Source organism: Mustela nigripes, chromosome 2 (genome assembly GCF_022355385.1).
Source record: "Mustela nigripes isolate SB6536 chromosome 2, MUSNIG.SB6536, whole genome shotgun sequence".
NCBI classification, from domain to species: domain Eukaryota; kingdom Metazoa; phylum Chordata; class Mammalia; order Carnivora; family Mustelidae; genus Mustela; species Mustela nigripes.
This window is the reverse complement of record NC_081558.1, coordinates 170,899,585-170,917,601: the sequence shown is the minus strand read 5'-3', so window position 1 is coordinate 170,917,601 and position 18,017 is coordinate 170,899,585. Positions and strand designations below refer to the sequence as shown.

The 18,017-nt window shown below is 37.7% G+C and overlaps 1 protein-coding gene across 16 annotated transcripts in view; it reads right to left on the bottom strand.

Moving 5' to 3' along the window:
* The window catches only part of ABI3BP (ABI family member 3 binding protein), a 252,672-nt gene that overhangs the window by 8,904 nt on the left and 225,751 nt on the right, over positions 1-18,017 (bottom strand). For all 16 annotated transcript variants that reach the window (XM_059392066.1, XM_059392067.1, XM_059392070.1 and 13 more), the window contains one exon: positions 14,313-14,421. In XM_059392066.1, coding sequence (XP_059248049.1) covers positions 14,313-14,421 — 109 coding nt within the window. The remainder of the gene's footprint in view (positions 1-14,312; positions 14,422-18,017) is intronic.

Genomic DNA, 18,017 nt, shown 5'->3' with positions numbered 1-18,017 from the left:
TCCTCTAATTGGCAGCAAATCCCCAACTCCTAGCTTCTCCATGAGGAGCATAGGGTATGGACATCACATCTAATACCCCAACTTTTAAGACTCCCACCTGAGGGATGAAGCCCATAAACACCTACTTCTAAAAGCCAATAGGGCTTCCAGTCACAAGTCCCTCGGACCTGTAGCCAAGAAGCAGTTCTTAACCACCTAACCTCCCAGGGCTCAGCACAGAGGGAATAGGCAAAACCACCCTATACCAGTATTCCCCAAGAGGTTTATTTTCATACTTTAAAAACCTGCTATCTGATGAACATAGGGAAGGGAAGGAAAAATAAGATAAAAACCACAAAAGACTCTTAACTAGAGGGAACAAACTGAAGGTTCCCGGAGGAGAGAAGGGTGAGGGGATGGGGTAATTGGGTGATAGTTGGACATTAAGAGTGCACTTGAGGGACGTCTGGGAGGCTCAGTTGGTTAAGCCACTGCCTTCGGCTTAGGTCACGATCCCAGAGTCCTGGGATCGAGTCCTGCTTCAGGCTCCTTGCTCAGCAGGGAGCCTGCTTCTCTCTCTGCCTCTGCCTGCCACTCTCCCTGCTTGAGCTCTCTCTCTCTCTCTCTCTGTCCCTGGCAAATAAATAAAATCTTTTTTTTTTTTTTTAAAAAAAAGGGCACTTGATGTAATGCCACTGATGAATCACTAAATTCTACTTCTGAAACTAATAATACACTTTATGTTAACTAAGTTGTATTTAAAAAGTTTAAAAAAAAAAAAACCCTGCTATCTGAGGGTGAAGCTTCCAACTATAGTACGTATGTATTGGCTGGCTGCAATCCTAACCAGAAGCTGGGAAACTGTTGGCACTTTCTTTGTCCCCTCCCTCCAGCCTGCTGCAACAGTACAGCTAAGTCAACAACCTCTCCCTGGAAGGAGTGTACAAATATCTGGCACCTTAGCTTTTGTAGCTGCTATTCAAGGGATGTCCCCACTTGCTTGGCTCTGTGAACTGATTGGGTTTGCATTCTTAAGTCCCATAATACTGTAGCACACAAAGCATTTTTTTTTTTTTTTAAAACAGTTACAGGAACTCTCCTGCTGGCTATATACTGGGCCCAGCACAGAGGGAGCAGGCAAAAATGCCCATCTTCCAGGGTCTCTCTGGTGGGGGATTAAGTACATAGTATCCTAGCTGCGGAGGGTCCAGTTTATAATTAGGCTGCGTCCAGGTGCTGATTACAAGTCTCTCCTTTGGGACGCTGATGGATTTGGGACACCCTCAGGTATGGAGCCACTAATAACAAAGCAGGTGTTTTGGACAAGCTCAGAGGTTTGAGGGACAGCTAGGACCTTGGGGTGGACTGATTCAAGAGATTCATTTCCTACACAGGACCATTCTGTCAAGACCACCTCTGGGAGAGGTGGCTGTTTTAGCTAATGTGCAGAAATGAACAAAGAAGGAAATTGAAGAAACAGAAGACTATGCTTCACACAAAACAAGGAAAATCTACAGGAACAGATCTCAATGGAATAGATAGTGATTTACCTGCGAATTAAAAGTAATAGTTGTAAAGATGCTTACCAAGGTCAAAAGGCAAATTCCTGAACAAAGCAAGAATTTCAATGAAGAGATACTGTTTAAAAAGTACCAAACAGGGGCACCTGGGGGGCTCAGTGGGCTAAGCCTCTGCCTTCGGCCCAGGTCATGATCCCAGGGTCCTGGGATCAAGCCCCCCATCGGGCTTCCTGCTCTGTGGGGAGCCTGCTTCTCCCTCTCTCTCTCTCTGCCTGCTACTCCCCCTGCTTGTGCTCTCTCTCTCTCTGTCAAATAAATAAATAAAATCTTTAAAAAAAAGTAAAATAAAAAGTACCAAACAAATCACTTAGCTAAAGATACAATAACTGAACTGAAAAATCCATTAGAGGAAGTTCAAGAGCAGACTAGATGACCTGTACCAAAGGGTCAGCAAACCTGAAGACAGGCTAGAGGAATTCATCCAATCAGAGGAGCCAAAAGATAAAAAAGTGAAAATAGCTAAGAGACATACCAGACACCATCAAGCAGACCAAGATACGCATTATAGGGCTCTGTCCAAGAAGGAGGATCGAGAGAGAAAGGGGCAGAAAGCTAATGTAAAGAAATACTGGCTAAAATCTTCCTTAACCTGGAGAAAGAAACAGACATCTATTGCCAAGAAGTCCAAGGAGTTCCATTTGGAGAATTGAAAGATATCCACACTGAGACATGCTATAATTAAACTGTCAAAAGTTCAAGACAAGGAGAGAATCTAAAAGAAGCAAGAGGAAAGCACCTTGTTTCATACAGAGGAAGTTCCATAATATTATCAGCAGATTTTTCAGCAGAAACATTCAGGCCAGAAGAGAGTGGATCTGACATATTCAATATGTTGAAGTTAAAACTAACTAACAAAAACCTACCCAGCAAAATTGTCCTTCAGAATTGAAGGAGAGGGAGAGTTTCCCAAACAAAAGTTGCGAATTCATCCCCACTACACTGACCTTACAAGAAAGGTTAGAGAGTCCTGGCTGAAATAGAGGATGCCCATTAGTCACAAGAAAACATAGAAAAGTATAAAACTCACCAGTAAAGATAAATACATAGTTATATTCAGAACATTCTAATGTAATCATAGTCGGGCAAATAACTTACAACTCTAATGTGAAGGTTAAAAGAGGAGAGTATTAAAAATAATGATGTAACAATTTGTTAAGGATTACAATGTAAAAAAAGTAAGTTGTGATAGCAAAAGCAATGTGGAGGGGAGAGTGTAAAGGTGTAGAGCTTTTGTATGCGTTTGAAGTTAAATTGTTACTAGCTTAAAATAGACTGTCATAAATGGTCTGTGTAAGCCTCACGTTAACAACAGCAGTTTCCCATGGTAGATACATAGAAGATTAAGAGAAAGCAATCAAGTAAACCTCTATAGGCAATCATCAAATCACAAGGAAAGAGCACAAAAGAGGAAATAAAGGAACAAAAGAATTATAACTGAAAACAATGAACAAAATAGCCACAGTAAGTCCAAACCTACCAATAATTACTTCAAATGTCAATAGACAAAATTCTCCAATCCAAGTACAGAGAGTGGCTCAAAGAAACAAACAAACAAACAAAAAAACAAGAACCAAGTAAATAAGAGTAAATAAGAGACTCACTTCAGCTATAACGACACATATACACTGAAAGTGAAGGGGTGGAAAAAGATATACCATTCAGATGGAGAGCAAAGAAAGTGGGGTACCATTCAGACAAAATCATAGTGAAACATTGGACTTAAAATGACACCTTGGACTAGAAAAATCTAACAGACATTTACAGAATATTCCATTGGAATACATATTCTTAAGCACACATGTAACATTCTTCAGGATGGATCATATTTTAGGCCACAAATGAAGTCTTGAAAAACTAAAGAAAACTGAAATCATATCAATGTTTTTTTCTAATCATGGTCAGAAACTAGAAATCACTTAGATGAAGAAAACTGGAAAAGTCACAAATATGTGGAGCTTAAACAATATGCTCCTGAACAACCAATGGATCCAAGAAGAAATCAAAAGAGTAGTCAAAAATATCTTGAGTCAAATGAAAATGGAAATACAACATATGAAAACTACAAGATACAGCAAAAGCAATTAAAGGGGGAAATATGGGACGCCTGGGTGGCTCAGTTGGTTAAGCGGCTGCCTTCCGGCTGCCTTCGGCTCAGGTCATGATCCCAGCGTCCTGGGATCGAGTCCCACATCGGGCTCCTTGCTTGGCAGGGAGCCTGCTTCTCCCTCTGCCTCTAGCCTGCCACTCTGTCTGCCTGTGCTTGCGCTCTGTATCTCTCTCTCTCTCTAACAAATAAATAAAAAAAAAAATCTTAAAAAAAAAAAAAGGGGGGAAATATATAATGATGAATACCTACATTAAGACACCAAATAAACAACCTAACTTTACAGCTCAAAGAACTACAAAAAGAACAAAGTAAGTCCAAAGTTGGCAGAAGAGAGGAAATAACAAAGATCAGAATAGAAATAAATGAAATAGAGACCAGAAAAACAATAAAAAAGATCAATGAAACTAAGAGCTGGTTTTTTAAAAGATAAACAAAATTGATGAAACTTCAATTAAGAAAAAAGAAGACTAAATACAATCTGAAATGAGAGAGAAGACATTACAACTGATTCCCCCCAAATAAGAGGCTACTATAACAGATTATACTGTAACAAATTGTATAATTTAGAAAAAAAATGGATACATTCCTAGAAACAAAAAACTTACCAAGACTGAACGATAAACAGATAACCTGAACAGAACATGAACAAGTGGGATTCAGTCCAGGGATACAAAGATGGTTAAACCACCACAAATCAGTCAATGTGATGTATACCATTCAATAAGGTGAGGGATAATCCATATAAAGTCAGTAGATGTAGAAAAGCATTAGATGAAAATCAACACACTTTCACGACAAAAACTCTCAAAAAAGTGGTATGGAGGGAACACATCTCAACATAATTAAGACCATAAATGACAAGCCCATAGCTAACATCAGACCCAAGAGTGAAATGCTGAAACCTTTCCCTCTCAGTCAGGAACAAGACCAGGATGCCGCTTCTTGCCGCTTTCATTTGACATAATACTGGAAATCCTAGCCAGAGCAATTGGGGGTGGGGGCGGTGGGAAGCAAGTACTGGCATCCAAATCAGAAAGGAAGAAGTACAACTATCTCTATTTGTGGATGACGTGGTTTTATATATAGAAAACCCTAAAGATTCTACCAAAATACTGTTAGAATAAACAAATTTGGTCAAGTTGCAGGATACACAATCAGTATACAAAAATCAGTTGTGTTTTCATATACCGACAATGAACTTTCAAAAAGAGAAATGAAGAAGACAATCCCATTTCTAATAGCATCAAAAAGAATAAAATACTTAGGAGTAAATTTATCTAAGAAGGTAAAAGATTTGTACACTGAAAACCGTAAGAAAAAAGAAAGGAACTGAGGAAAACATAAATTCACGGAAAGACATCCCATGTTAATGGATTAGAAGAATTAATGTTAAAATTTCCCTACTAGCCAAAGCATTCTATAGATTCAATGCAATTGCTATCAAAATTCAATGGCATTTTTCACAAAAATACAACAATGAATCCTGTAGTTTGTATGGAATCACAGAAGACCCAGAATGGCCCAGGTCATTTTGAGGAAGAATGGAGCTGATGGCCTCATGGTCCTGGATTCCCAGCTATATTACAAAGCTTTAGTCATCAAAAATAGTATGGTATTGGTATAAAAAACAGATACGTAAATCAATGGAACATAATAGAGAACACAGAAATAAGCTCACCCCTACACAGTGAATTTATGACAAAGGAGACAAGAATATACAATTGGGGAAAAAGATAGTCTGTCTTTTCAAATAACTGGTGTTGGGAAAACTGGACAGCTACATGCAAGGGAATGAAACTGGACCACTATTTTACACCATACACAAAATTAACTCAAAATGGATTAAACACTTGACTCTAAGATCTGCAACCAGAAAACCTATGGAAGAAAACCTAGGGGGTAATCTCCTTGACATCAGACTTGGCAATGATTTTTTTTTTTTAATTTGATACCAAAAGTAAAGGCAACAGAAGCTAAGAGACATGAGACTACATAAAACTAAGAGCCTTCTGCACAGCAAAGGAAACCATCAACATAAAGAAAAGGCAACCTATAGAATGGGAAAAAATATTTATAAAACATGTATGTGATAAGGGGCTAATAAACAAAATATAAAGGGAACATATGCAACTCAATAACAGAAAAATAACTGAATTAAAAACTTGGTGAAGGTTAAAATAGAACTGCCCTATGACCCAGCAATTGCACTACTGGGTATTTACCCTAAAGATACAAACGTAGTGATCCAAAGGGGCACGTGCACCCGAATGTTTATAGCAGCAATGTCCACAATAGCCAAACTATGGAAAGAACCTAGATGTCCATCAACAGATGAATGGATCAAGAAGATGTGGTATATACACACAATGGAATACTATGCAGCCATTAAAAGAAATGAAATCTTGCCATTTGCGACAACATGGATGGAACTAGAGCGTATCATGCTTAGCGAAATAAGTCAAGCAGAGAAAGACAACTATCATATGATCTCCCTGATATGAGGAAGTGGTGATGCAACATGGGGGCTTAAGTGGGTAGAAGAAGAATCAATGAAACAAGATGGGATCGGGAGGGAGACAAATCATAAGTGACTCTTAATCTTACAAAACAAACTGAGGGTTGCTGGGGGGGTGGGGGTTTGGGAGAAGGGGGGTGGGGTTATGGACATTGGGGAGGGTATGTGCTTTGGTGAGTGCTGTGAAGTATGTAAACCTGGCGATTCACAGACCTGTACCCCTGGGGATAAAAATACATGTTTATATATATATATATATAAAAACTTGGCGAAGGACCTAAATAGGCAATTTTTTCTGAAGAAGATAATACAGATGGCCAACCGGTATGAAAAAGTGCTCAACATTACTAGCTGTCCGGGAGATGCAAATCAAAAGCACAGTGAATTATCATCTCACACCTGTTAGGATGTCTAGTAACAAAAAGACAAATGGTAAAGAACACGTGCTGGTGAGCATGTGGAGTAATGGGAACCCTTGCATGGTATCCCTGATATGTTGAATCTCAAAAAAAGTCAGACTCACAGAAAGAGTAGGAAAGTGGTTGCCAGGGATTGGGGGAAACAAATCTTGGCAAAGGGTACAAATTTTCAGTTACAAGATGTGTAAGATCTGAGGATCTAATGTAGAATACGGTAACTATCATTGATAACACTGTATTGTATGATTGAAATGTGCTAAGACTAGACTTTAAATGTTGTCACCCTCAACCTCTAAATAGGTTAATATACAAGGTGATGGTTGTGTTAGTTAACCTGATTGTGGGGGGAGGAAATAATTTCATAATGTATATCAAATCATCAAATTGTATGTACTTAAAATACCTTACAGTTTGGTCAATTTTCCCATAATAAAGCTGAAAAAAAAAAAGAAAATTGTTGCTTCTGCGGAGTAGAATTTAGGAAGAGTAATGAAGAGCTTTGTAGCATTTGACTTTTAAAACCATATACATATATTTCAGATAAAAATGAAAATTTAATTTGTGGCACCTTGGTGGCTCAGTCAATTAAGCGTCTGACTCTGATTTCCACTCAGGTCATGATCTCAGGGATGTGAGGTCAGGCTCTGCACTAAGCATGGAGTCTGCTTAAGATTCTCACTCTCCCTCTCTCCCTGCCCTTCTCCTCTCTTACACTCACTCTGTCTCTAAAAAAAAAAAAAAAAAGAATTTTAAAAAGCCATTTATAAGGCCTGTGTCATCAAAACCAGTATCTAAATGGAGTACAGTCCAGATGATGACTGTAGTCAAGCCTCTATCTCTCCAAGGACAAGCCAAGTGAGTAACAAACACCACTGGCAGAATGCCATGCCAGGTTCTGCCCCGGTGGGAATATCCAAACAAAACCAGTCTTCCTGAGCCTCCCTCTCAGAAGGCAGCAAGGTGCTGTGGCTAAGGTCCTGGGCTGTGGAACCACAAAGACTTGGGTTCACAGCTCACTGATATATGACTTTAAGGTACGTTCCTTAAACTCTGTGAATCTCAATTTTTTCCTACATAAAAAGGAGGATAATGTTATTTAAGGGTATAAAAGCACCTTTTGAGTTTTTTTGTGAAGAAATAACATATATAAAAGCAAGGTGTCTGGTACATATTAAGTGATTATAAATATTCTCTAGTATAATTTTTTTTAAAGATTTTATTTATTTAACAGAGAGAGATCACAAGTAGATGAGAGGCAGGCAGAGAGAGAGAGAGAGAGAGAAGCAGGCTCCCTGCTGAGCAGAGAGCCCGATGCGGGACTCGATCCCAGGACCCTGAGATCATGACCTGAGCCGAAGGCAGCGGCTTAACCCACTGAGCCACCCAGGCGCCCTCTAGTATAATTTTTAAAGGTGATTTTATTATCAGGGAACTTGACAAATACTGCCATAGAATTCTCAAGGCAGAATTCTTCTTTATGTACATACTCACGTTTGAGATTGTGAAGTTTACAATAAGGGTATAGCTATGGGGTTATTGGGAAGAATAAAAATTCAGCAGATGAATCTTTCTGCCTGCCATCAAAATATCTCCATATTTTGGCTGGCTAAGAGGCTGAGAAAAAACAATAATGAAAAGTTTTAGGAGTTCAATAAAGAGTCTAGAAAGTGCTAAAACATTATTCCAGAGGAGTGGGTAATAGAGGGTAGCATTCAAGAACAACTGCGAAAATCAACCTAAGATTTAAATACCAACTCATAGAAAAGTGAAAAACTAGGGTGTCAAACAGTAGGATCTATAGTTTATGGGCAAAACTGTCAGAGATGGGGATACTCCAAACTGTAGGATCTAATCTGAGCTAACCTTCGAGTTTGGTTAGGATAGACCATTTTTTCTGTCATTTGCTGCCTTCCCTGCCTTTGTTTCTATAAAACCTTCCCTCTAATTTGCTTATAATAGAGCTAAACTATAGTTTTCATTATTTGTGAACTTTTTACTTATATATTCCCATTGATTTAAAAAGTTGATTTCCACTATAGCAAAAGTCTCAAAGTTCAAGCAACCTGCCTTTTTTATATAAAAAAGCCACCCTGTACCTGCTTATTGGTCTGAGTGGTTTGGTTAGCTAATTTTACCCCGAGGTAGCCTTGAAATATTTGAGCCCTTGTCAGGTAAGGCTTCAGTCAGGGGGAAAGAAATGGAAAAGTGGAATATGAAAAAATGAGTGACAGGCACTCCAATAAGGAATGAGAAATCCAATCAATCAGTTCTCCAGGCACTTCTGGACACCTGACTCATGTAGACCTTGTATTGACCTGGGAATACAGATAAGGAGCAAAAGGGCAGAGCTGCAAGGACATTTTTTAGAGGACAAAATAAGTTCTGATCAGGGACAGAGGGCAGAGGGGCAAGGCATCAGCAGCCATCAGGTATCATCAATCAGCTGCCCAGTATGTCCTCAGGGACATTCCTGTATCTCCCATTTCTATAGGAACAAGAAATTCCAGATCTGGGCTGCACTCCAAGTCTATAGTGTTACAGTACATTTTTGGCACACACCCCCCCACTAAGGAATTCTAAGTGAAAAGTAATGAAAATAATATATTTATGTGAATGAATAATTGCTCTCTTTATAGACTAGTGAAGTTCCATGCTCTTAGCTCTACTTCTGCCAGGAGAAAATTTGCAAAACTAAGCAATCCCCTAAATTTCTTTCTTTCTTAATGATGAAGCAATTGTCCTGCTACCCACACCTACAAGGAAACTCAGTAAAGTGCCTAATGCTCTGTTAGTTTATGTTATTCTTTTCTATAAAACCCATGAGAAAAGATGTAGAAAATTAATACGGAATCTGCAGAGGCCAGAATTTCACAAAAATATTGTGAATAAGAGCATAATGGCTATTCCACATGCCTGCTTTGTTCAGCCAGAGTTAGAGTTTATGAGAAGTTGCTGCCTCTATTCAGTTTACTTTTAGCGCCAAGATTTTATTAAATCAAACAACACAAGCGGTCGCCCCAAACTGTCTTTGCTTGTCAGCTATAGGAAACTTCAGTATGTTTTAGTTTTAGAGGAAGAACTGTTCCCCAGAAACCTCCCAGGCTACAGAGGACAGAAGCACATGAATATGTTAAGTGAAATTGATTTATATCTTAATCACCAGACAGAATACATTTTCCATAGGAAATTGCTGGGCCACATGTATATCTGGCACACACAACGGATTTTTTAGCTTTTTAGTCAAGTTAGGATAGAAGGGCTCATGAGAAGAGATTATGGGCTGTTGTTTTTTTTTTTTTCTATATAGCGATTGTGTGTGTCCATCTATATTGTCCAACCTGTTCATCAGGAAGAACCTAGCTTATCAATGGATTGTCCAAATGTGTGCTAGAAACAGTTTGCCTGAAAACCAATTAAGGACCACAGATATAAACTCAAAGAAAAATGGTTCATCAGGATAATTATGCTTGTTGTAAGACTTAACCTAGATTTGGGGTTTATTTTCAGTTCCAGTTTCCCACTGATTCTGTGATGTCTTTGGATATGATAAGACTGCATCATTTTAGAAGCAAGAGAGACTTTGAGATCAATTAGTTACTTCATCCTTCCGGTCCCCTTAAGCAGGGGTACAAGACTTATTGTTGGACAGATACTTGATCAGTCCTTCTGTTCACAGAACTAAAAATAATCATAGTGGTCTTTGATAGGTGGTTGGCTACAGATAGGAGAGGCTCTTCTTTGTATTTTTCTTTTTCTTTCAGCCCCGCAAAAGCCACACGTTGAGGTTTCATGGGGCAAATAAATGGAAAATAAACATTGGGGAGTGGGCTATTTGGGTACTGATTCAGCATATTGATATTTTCTTAGTATTTTAGGGCTAGGGGGTGAGAGAGGAGTCCTGCAAAGAAAGAGAAGGAGATGTGGCACCGCAGTGCACCTCTGTCAGCTCATCTCTCCTGCTGCACCTGACTAAAACAGCTATGACTCCACCCCATGGCCCCTCTTCCCATGCAAAGTTATGACCAAAGCCCACAGGAGCTGCAAGCATTTCTTGGCTAGTCTGGGGAAGTCCCTCCTGTGTCCCCTTTGGAACTGCAACCAGGTGCCCCAGAACAGCCAGGGAGCTCCACTCTCTAACAGAGACATCTTGCACCAGGTATGCAGCCCTCCAGACTCTCCTGCAGCAAGATAGCCACTGGCTGGTCCCTCCCTGTGGGTATCTTTTGAGCTCCCTTTCCAGGGTATATTAAAGGGTGGGCCAGTAATTATCACCTTATTTTAGATCTCACGTTTTTCAGTCGAGACAAATGATGGAAAATGATAGTGAAATAAATTATAGGCTTCAGAAATCTCAAATTAAATGACAATTCAACTTCACTTTATTCTTCCTTAGCTCATTATTTTGATTAATAGGGGTTTCAACGCATAATATTTCAGCTGAAAACAGTTTTTTGCCTATTAAATAAACACATTAATTTCTAGCCTACCTTGAAGATAGCACAGAATGCATTCCCACTCGCTGGGGACTGGGATCTGCTGAACTACTTGGTCACCACAAAGTTCCACAAACTGTAGACTAAACAGTTTTCATCAGAGCACCTTTATATCCATGTGTATCATATCTGTCACCAGTGAGGAAATGTTTTCAAACTGCTAATATACAACCTTTAAATCATGATCCATCAGGGACTATTAGCACAGTCCTAGTCAGATCATTGCTATGAATATTGAAAGTCCTTTTTTTCTTTTTAAATAATATGAATGGATTTCATTCAATCATATCAAACTCTAAAAATAATGTAAAATAAGGCAAATAGAAACACTGAGTCGCCCCACATTTATGGCATCTGGCAAAACTTGGCATGGGATTCTGATTTCAGGGATTCCAAAACTTAATATTATTTTTTTTCTTAGAGACAAGTCCAGGAAGAGCCTCCTTTGGGCTTTGCTTGTCTTGAGATTTGGGTAGTTGTAGGAGTCCCTGCTTAGAAGGTCCATCAGGCCTTTATCAGGACAGGAGTAACAAGCAAGACACATACCTTAGGGTGGGGTGAAAGGGGCAAGGCTATAAACTCCAGAAACAATTAGCATAAGTCCTACAACAACTATTACCAGAAGCTAGACATACACTCCAGGACTCATTAGTCCTGTAATTCCAGAATGAAATACAGCTTAGCCCAGAGGTACTTTTCTCTCCTATGTGCCTCTTTGGCCAATTAGGCAAGATGCCAAAACGGCACTCTTGCAAGACATTAACTAAAAGTTTTTGTTCGATTAATTCTACCAAATGTTACTCATTATAAGTTGCTTTAGTATCAAAAGTGATTATTCCATCTAAATCAAAATCATAACAATACTAAAATGAAACTTGTAGCAAGCCATTCCCAGTTATCATCTTTCTGGGTGTCCCCATCTATTGACCAAGTTTCCTCATCTAGCACAGAAGGCCCTCCGTAGCCTCACCTCCACCTCTTGGTGCTTTTACTGCCTCCGTCTACTTTTCACCCCTTTCACTGGTGAAAGTAGCTGACTCTTCATGCACACAACCATGCCATTCCACCTCTGCATGGACATAAACTATTCTCTCTGGTATTTCTTTTCCCTCCTACAGTTACCCAGCTAACTCCTTCCTATACATTCTTCAAGCCTCAGCCCAGTTGTCACCTACTCCAGGAAGTCTTCCTAACTTCTCCAGACTTTGTAAAGTGCCACCCACTCTGGACTTCCCTTGCAACTTGTATATATTTTTACCAGAACTCTCACCACTTTGTATAGAATAATCAGTTACTAATTATCGGTTACTACCCCACTTCCTCAAGCTTCTCAAGGGTGGGCACCACATTTATTCATGTTTGTAGTCACAACACCAACCACACTGTTGGCACTTGACAAATGTTAGCTGAATGGAAACATAAATCTTTTATAAACAAGTCAGGCTTAAAAATGTCACTGAAAAAATTATTTTCTACTTCTGATCATGACTAATAGGTGAACTCTGAGAAGATTTGAGGATTGCCTAATTCAGAAAAGGAACACAATGAACATTTAGAAATTAGATGCTTTTCAAAATGGTTTTCAATGTATTAAATGTAATAAAAAGCAAGAAACTGTAAAACATCTACATTCTGTAAGCCCAAATCCACCTATTAAAAAGGCCAAATTAAATAACTTCTTTTTTACTCTTTTCTTAAAATAATTATGTTAAAAATAGTTTCTCTCTCTCTGTTAATTTCCCTAAGGAAACAGAACCAAGATCATCAAATGGGCTTTTACTAAAATACTTGCTTATTTTGGCTAACTTATAGCCTTTAAAAAATTAGCAGTTGTAAAATTTTCCATATTACAGCTTAAAATAGAGAACATTAAAGAAAAAAATGCTTGCGGAAAGTATTATATTTGCAGTATAAGACTACACTTTATACACAGCAAACCTTCTAGAATGAACCAGATTCTTCTCTTTTTCCTGAAAACATTAAAAGAGGTTCTTTGTTATCAGAACTAAAAAGGCTCTTTTGTGTGTCATATTCAATACCTGATTCAATTTAATCAACTGATGACAATGAGAGATATAAATAAAATTTATAAGAAATTTCTAATGCTAGTGTTCCAATCTTTGCCTCTGCTGATTTTTTAAATGCCAAGAAACTTTATCAAGCTATGAAATATTCAATCTGGGAAAACTTCTGATTGTGTCTTTCTGAAAAGTGATCTGGTTTGCTTGGCTTACTATAACTTAAGATGTGAGAATGTTTTCATTTTAACTGAATGCATAGATAGCTTATCAAACAGTGTTCTGGAGTTTGAGAAAGGAAACTGATTTTCCAGAGAGTGATATTTAGTCCCAAAATGAGTTTAGTACATTGTCTTTATTAAGTAAATTCTTGGCTGTATCATTCGAGAACCTCCTTGGACAGTAAATTTGATGATTTATCCATGTAAAACAAAACAAAACAAAACAAAACAACACAAAACAAAAAAAACCCCTTCTCTATTACATATCTAGAAGTACGTAAGGCCCTTATTTTTCTTGCAATACAATGAGCTGATAGAATATTGGGTATTTTATATTTCAAAAGAAATGACAAAAACCACACAATAATATAAACAACCTGGTATGAATGTGTAATAGGAGATGCCAAGAAAAGTTGTTTACTGTATTGTTAATATTATATATTTCTGTTTTCAAAAATTGATTCTCATTTGTTTGTGATAAAAAGATCCCAAAAGCAAAGGACTGCTATGCCTGGGAATGGTCTGTAGTTATTTGAAGCATTATCTATCACAAACTTTCATCTATATCTGTTACATAGTTTTTCTTTCCTTGCTCTCCGCTTGTCAACATGGCAGCCAAATTCTTGTTTTCAAATTGAATTTACAACATACACACTCTAGTTGTGTCTGGTCTACAAAACTTTCCTTCTCTGAATTTTGGTACTTAATTATCAACATTTGGTATTAACGATCTTCTATTTTTCAATGTTCTCACCTAGCGTGCTAACTTACAAGACCACCTCGTCAGCTCTTGTGTCCCCACCAATAACTTGCGTATTAGCAAAACATGATTTAGAGGTATATACTGCTATGCACAGTAAGCCAAAGAATGAAATGCAAACTAGACTGTCCCTTAAGACAAAGACAGATGATGTCGTTTCATTCCTTTGTTAGGACTTTCGCACTCTCACAATTCACCTATAATAGCACAGGTGGCTTACCTTGTATCTGGTTTTAGATTTTCTACCGTGGAGAAGGTTTGATTTGTAATTTGAACAGACTCATTCTTCCCACTGAATGACCCATTTTCTCGGGATATAACTTCATATTCTGAAAAGTGAAAAAGCCAACAAATACTTGTCTTTACATCCTGGCTGATTTCATTATTCTTAAGGCAAACAGCATCATAAAGTCACTCTCATAAAAGTGAGCAATTTAGCCTGCAGTCCTTGAGGCGTACTGATTTTACACATTAGCAATTCCCAGATGGGGATGGTCAGTGGATGATGAAGGTCCCAAAGCATTTTGGGAGTTGCTCATTGGCCATTTCTGCTTTCCCTTTACTGGAACATGAAAACCTGCTAACTATGAAGACTGATAACACTCCCGTGGTAGCTTTGAACTGGTTGCCAATGATGTTGCTAGGCAAATCAGTTGGTCTGCTCTTGTTGGAATGCTCAGTATGAGGAAAGCACTGTATGAGAAGTGGTACTTGAGTAGAAGCCATGTTTTCTTCTGTATGGAGCTTTATTATATAGCTGGGGAAAAGGCCACTGCATTCATAGTGCTGTTACCAAAAAACTTTGGGTTTAAAAATCATGCAGAAAATAACAGTTAACCAAATAATGAATGACAGTTTATTATTTTGAACTACAGAATTATGGGATTTTTGTACCTACTGCTTATGTAAGTTATAAAAATTTTATACCTATTGCTTACATATGCTTTCTGGATAATTATCCTTTTAAAAAAATTATGACCTTTAAGTTTGCATAGAGATCTCCATAAATCTCACTTAGAGGCATGTTTCTATGAACTTGCAGGACTAATCAAGAGAAAGACTTTCAGATTAAGAACATAATTGATAAAGTTGTTAGTTGGTTTTCCCTGCCCTCAGTTGGGATTTAGTTTAATGTATGTGACAAGATCATGCAGATCTTGTCAAAACTCAAAAAACTTTAAACAAGTTTTTAAACTTGTTTAAAAACTCAAAAAACAAAAAACAACAACAAACCCCACTCCAAATACACAAGTCAGCCATCAGGGAAAGTGGGAAGGCTGTGAAGGAGGTGGCGGGTCACTAGGGATTTCTGCTATTAGCACTGAGACCAAAGATGGAAGATGGAGACTGGAAATAAAACGAACATTATGAAAGACTCGGGAAGACATAATCAATTTCAATTTGGGAAGGAGTTTTAATGGTATATTTTAAAAATCAAAAAAGGAGGATAGCTCTTTCTAATAATTTCGTATGACCATCCTTCCAAAAATTCACAAAATTAAACCAGAAGACAATGGCCATTGTACTGGACACATTAACAGAGCTACCAAAGGACTAATAGCTAGGATTTGGTATTCCTTTCTCAGACTCTTCTATTCCCAATCCATCTCTCAGCTGGCTCTTTGTTCTTACAGAGGGTAGAAAGGGAGGGAAGGGTAGGGCCCTGAATTCAAATATATCCATTTTATATCTTTTTCTCAGCTGTGAAGCAATATTTACTAGAAAAAGATGGGAGTAATCAAAATGTAAGTAAAATTGATCTTTTTTTAAAAAATGGAAACTGCTCGTTGGATACACGTTTAGATGTGTTTCTGATACAAAGGACCCAAAACACTCATGACTTTTCTATTAAAGGGCATGGGGCAGGCTAGTTAGTTCCCTCCTGGAAAAAAAAAAAAGGGAGATGCTATGACTCAATGAAAAGAAACAGACCAAGTCACTTGCCTTGATCTCAGTCTGTTTTTTCATCTATAAAATGTCAATAAGATCTCTTCATAGTATTGTTTGTGGGGATTAAATTAGGAATATATGCAAAGTGCTTAATAGTATTTTGCATGTTTTTTTTTCAACAGATGGTACCTATTATTGCTATTGCTTTTATTATCCCTGAGCTGTGTTTTGATACAAAAACCTGAAAGATACAAAAGTTGGAAAGATGCCAATTGGAAAGATTCAAGTGCTTCTTAGTCACCCAAAGAAAAAATTATATCACACTCCAGTTGACTATGCATGAAAGCAACCACTTTCAAAAAACATCTTAGGCTTAGGATACTTCTCATTGACTGTGTAATATTCTTTTTAAGATTACCCCAGGCTCTTAGTACTAGAAACTCTTACCACATATCTTCTCTAATTTTCTTTTGACTCATTTTGTTTTAAAAGATTTTATTTATTTACTTGACAGAGATAGAGATAGAGATAGAGATAGAGAGAGAGAGAGAGAGAGAGAGAATACAAACAAGGGGAGTGGCAGGCCGAGGGAAGGGAGAAGTAGCCTCTCTGATGTAAGGCTTGATTCCAGAACCTTGAGATCATGACCTGAGCCAAAGGCAGATGCTTAATTGACTGAGCCACCCAGGCACTCCTCTTTTGACTCATTTTTAAATGCTTATTTAATACTATTTTTATCCTGAAAGATCCAAGTTTTCAAAATGGATATAGAATTTACCTTCATAAAAATACATTTAGAATTTCTCTCAGAATTCTGGCTTTTGAATGTATTTTCTTGGGTTTTGTAATGAAGGTTTACAAAATCTTCATTTGCAATGCTTTAAAGCAATCATAACTTTTTTGTAAGTCCACCAACACCATAAAAATGGAATATTAATGTTTAGAATGAATATCTATAGCCATATTCTGAGTATATTTCAGAAGGCAAAGATAACCACTTAGTATGTGTCCATATTTCTTACTTTAAAATATGGAAAAAATTAAAATATGGGATTTATAAATTCCTTAACAGTAAAGATATAAAGTATCAATAAAAAACTAGCACTGAATAATTGGTATTTTATCCCCTTAGAGGGTATTAATGCCCTATTAAGAGAAAATTTACTTAACAGAAAAAATCCCATTTATTATAAAGATTGGAAAATAAGAGTCTGGCCATGAAAACAGAGCATGAAAATAATAATGGTGACACTGTTTTTACCAGTCCTACTAATGCTGCTACTGACAAACATTAATTTAACAGCTTCTGACTCTGGCACACATTTACATTGTTTAATTTTATCCTCATCGGGGGTGCATGATGGCTCAGTTGGTTAGGCATCCAACTCCTGGTTTTGGCTCAGGTCATGTTCTTAGGGTTGTGTGATTGAGCCCCCAATTGGGCTTCATGCTCAGCAAAGAGTCCGCTTGAGATTCTTCCCTACTGCTCACCCACCCCCCTACACTCTCCCTCCCTTCTGCTCCTCCCCCAGCTCAAGCTCTCTCCCTAAAATAAATAAACAAACAAACAAATAAATAAATAGATAGATAAATAAATAAATAAAACCTTTAAAAAAGATTCTTTCTCTCCTTCTGCCCTTTCCTCCTCCCTCTCTAAAAAATTATCCTCATAAGTAGATAACAGTGGGAAATATTATTGTTATTACAAATAAGGAAACTAAAGCAAAGAGGTTAATTGCATACTCAAATTGCATATATAGAGCACAGCCTGTCTGGGACTTAAATCCATGTTGCTATGCTCTTGGCATATCACAAAGCACCACGTCATAACTAACTTAAAGGACCCAGGCTATGACCAATTTCTTAGGTGTATCTATTTTTACCTTAATGTAGAAGGGACATGTAGAAGCAACCAAATTTGGATGTATTTATTAGAGGTAATACATTCCTGTCAATTAAAAGACAGATTACTGACAGAAGCCAACTCAGGGAATAAAGAATATGTTTCACTCTCTTTTTGCAATCGTTCTCAATC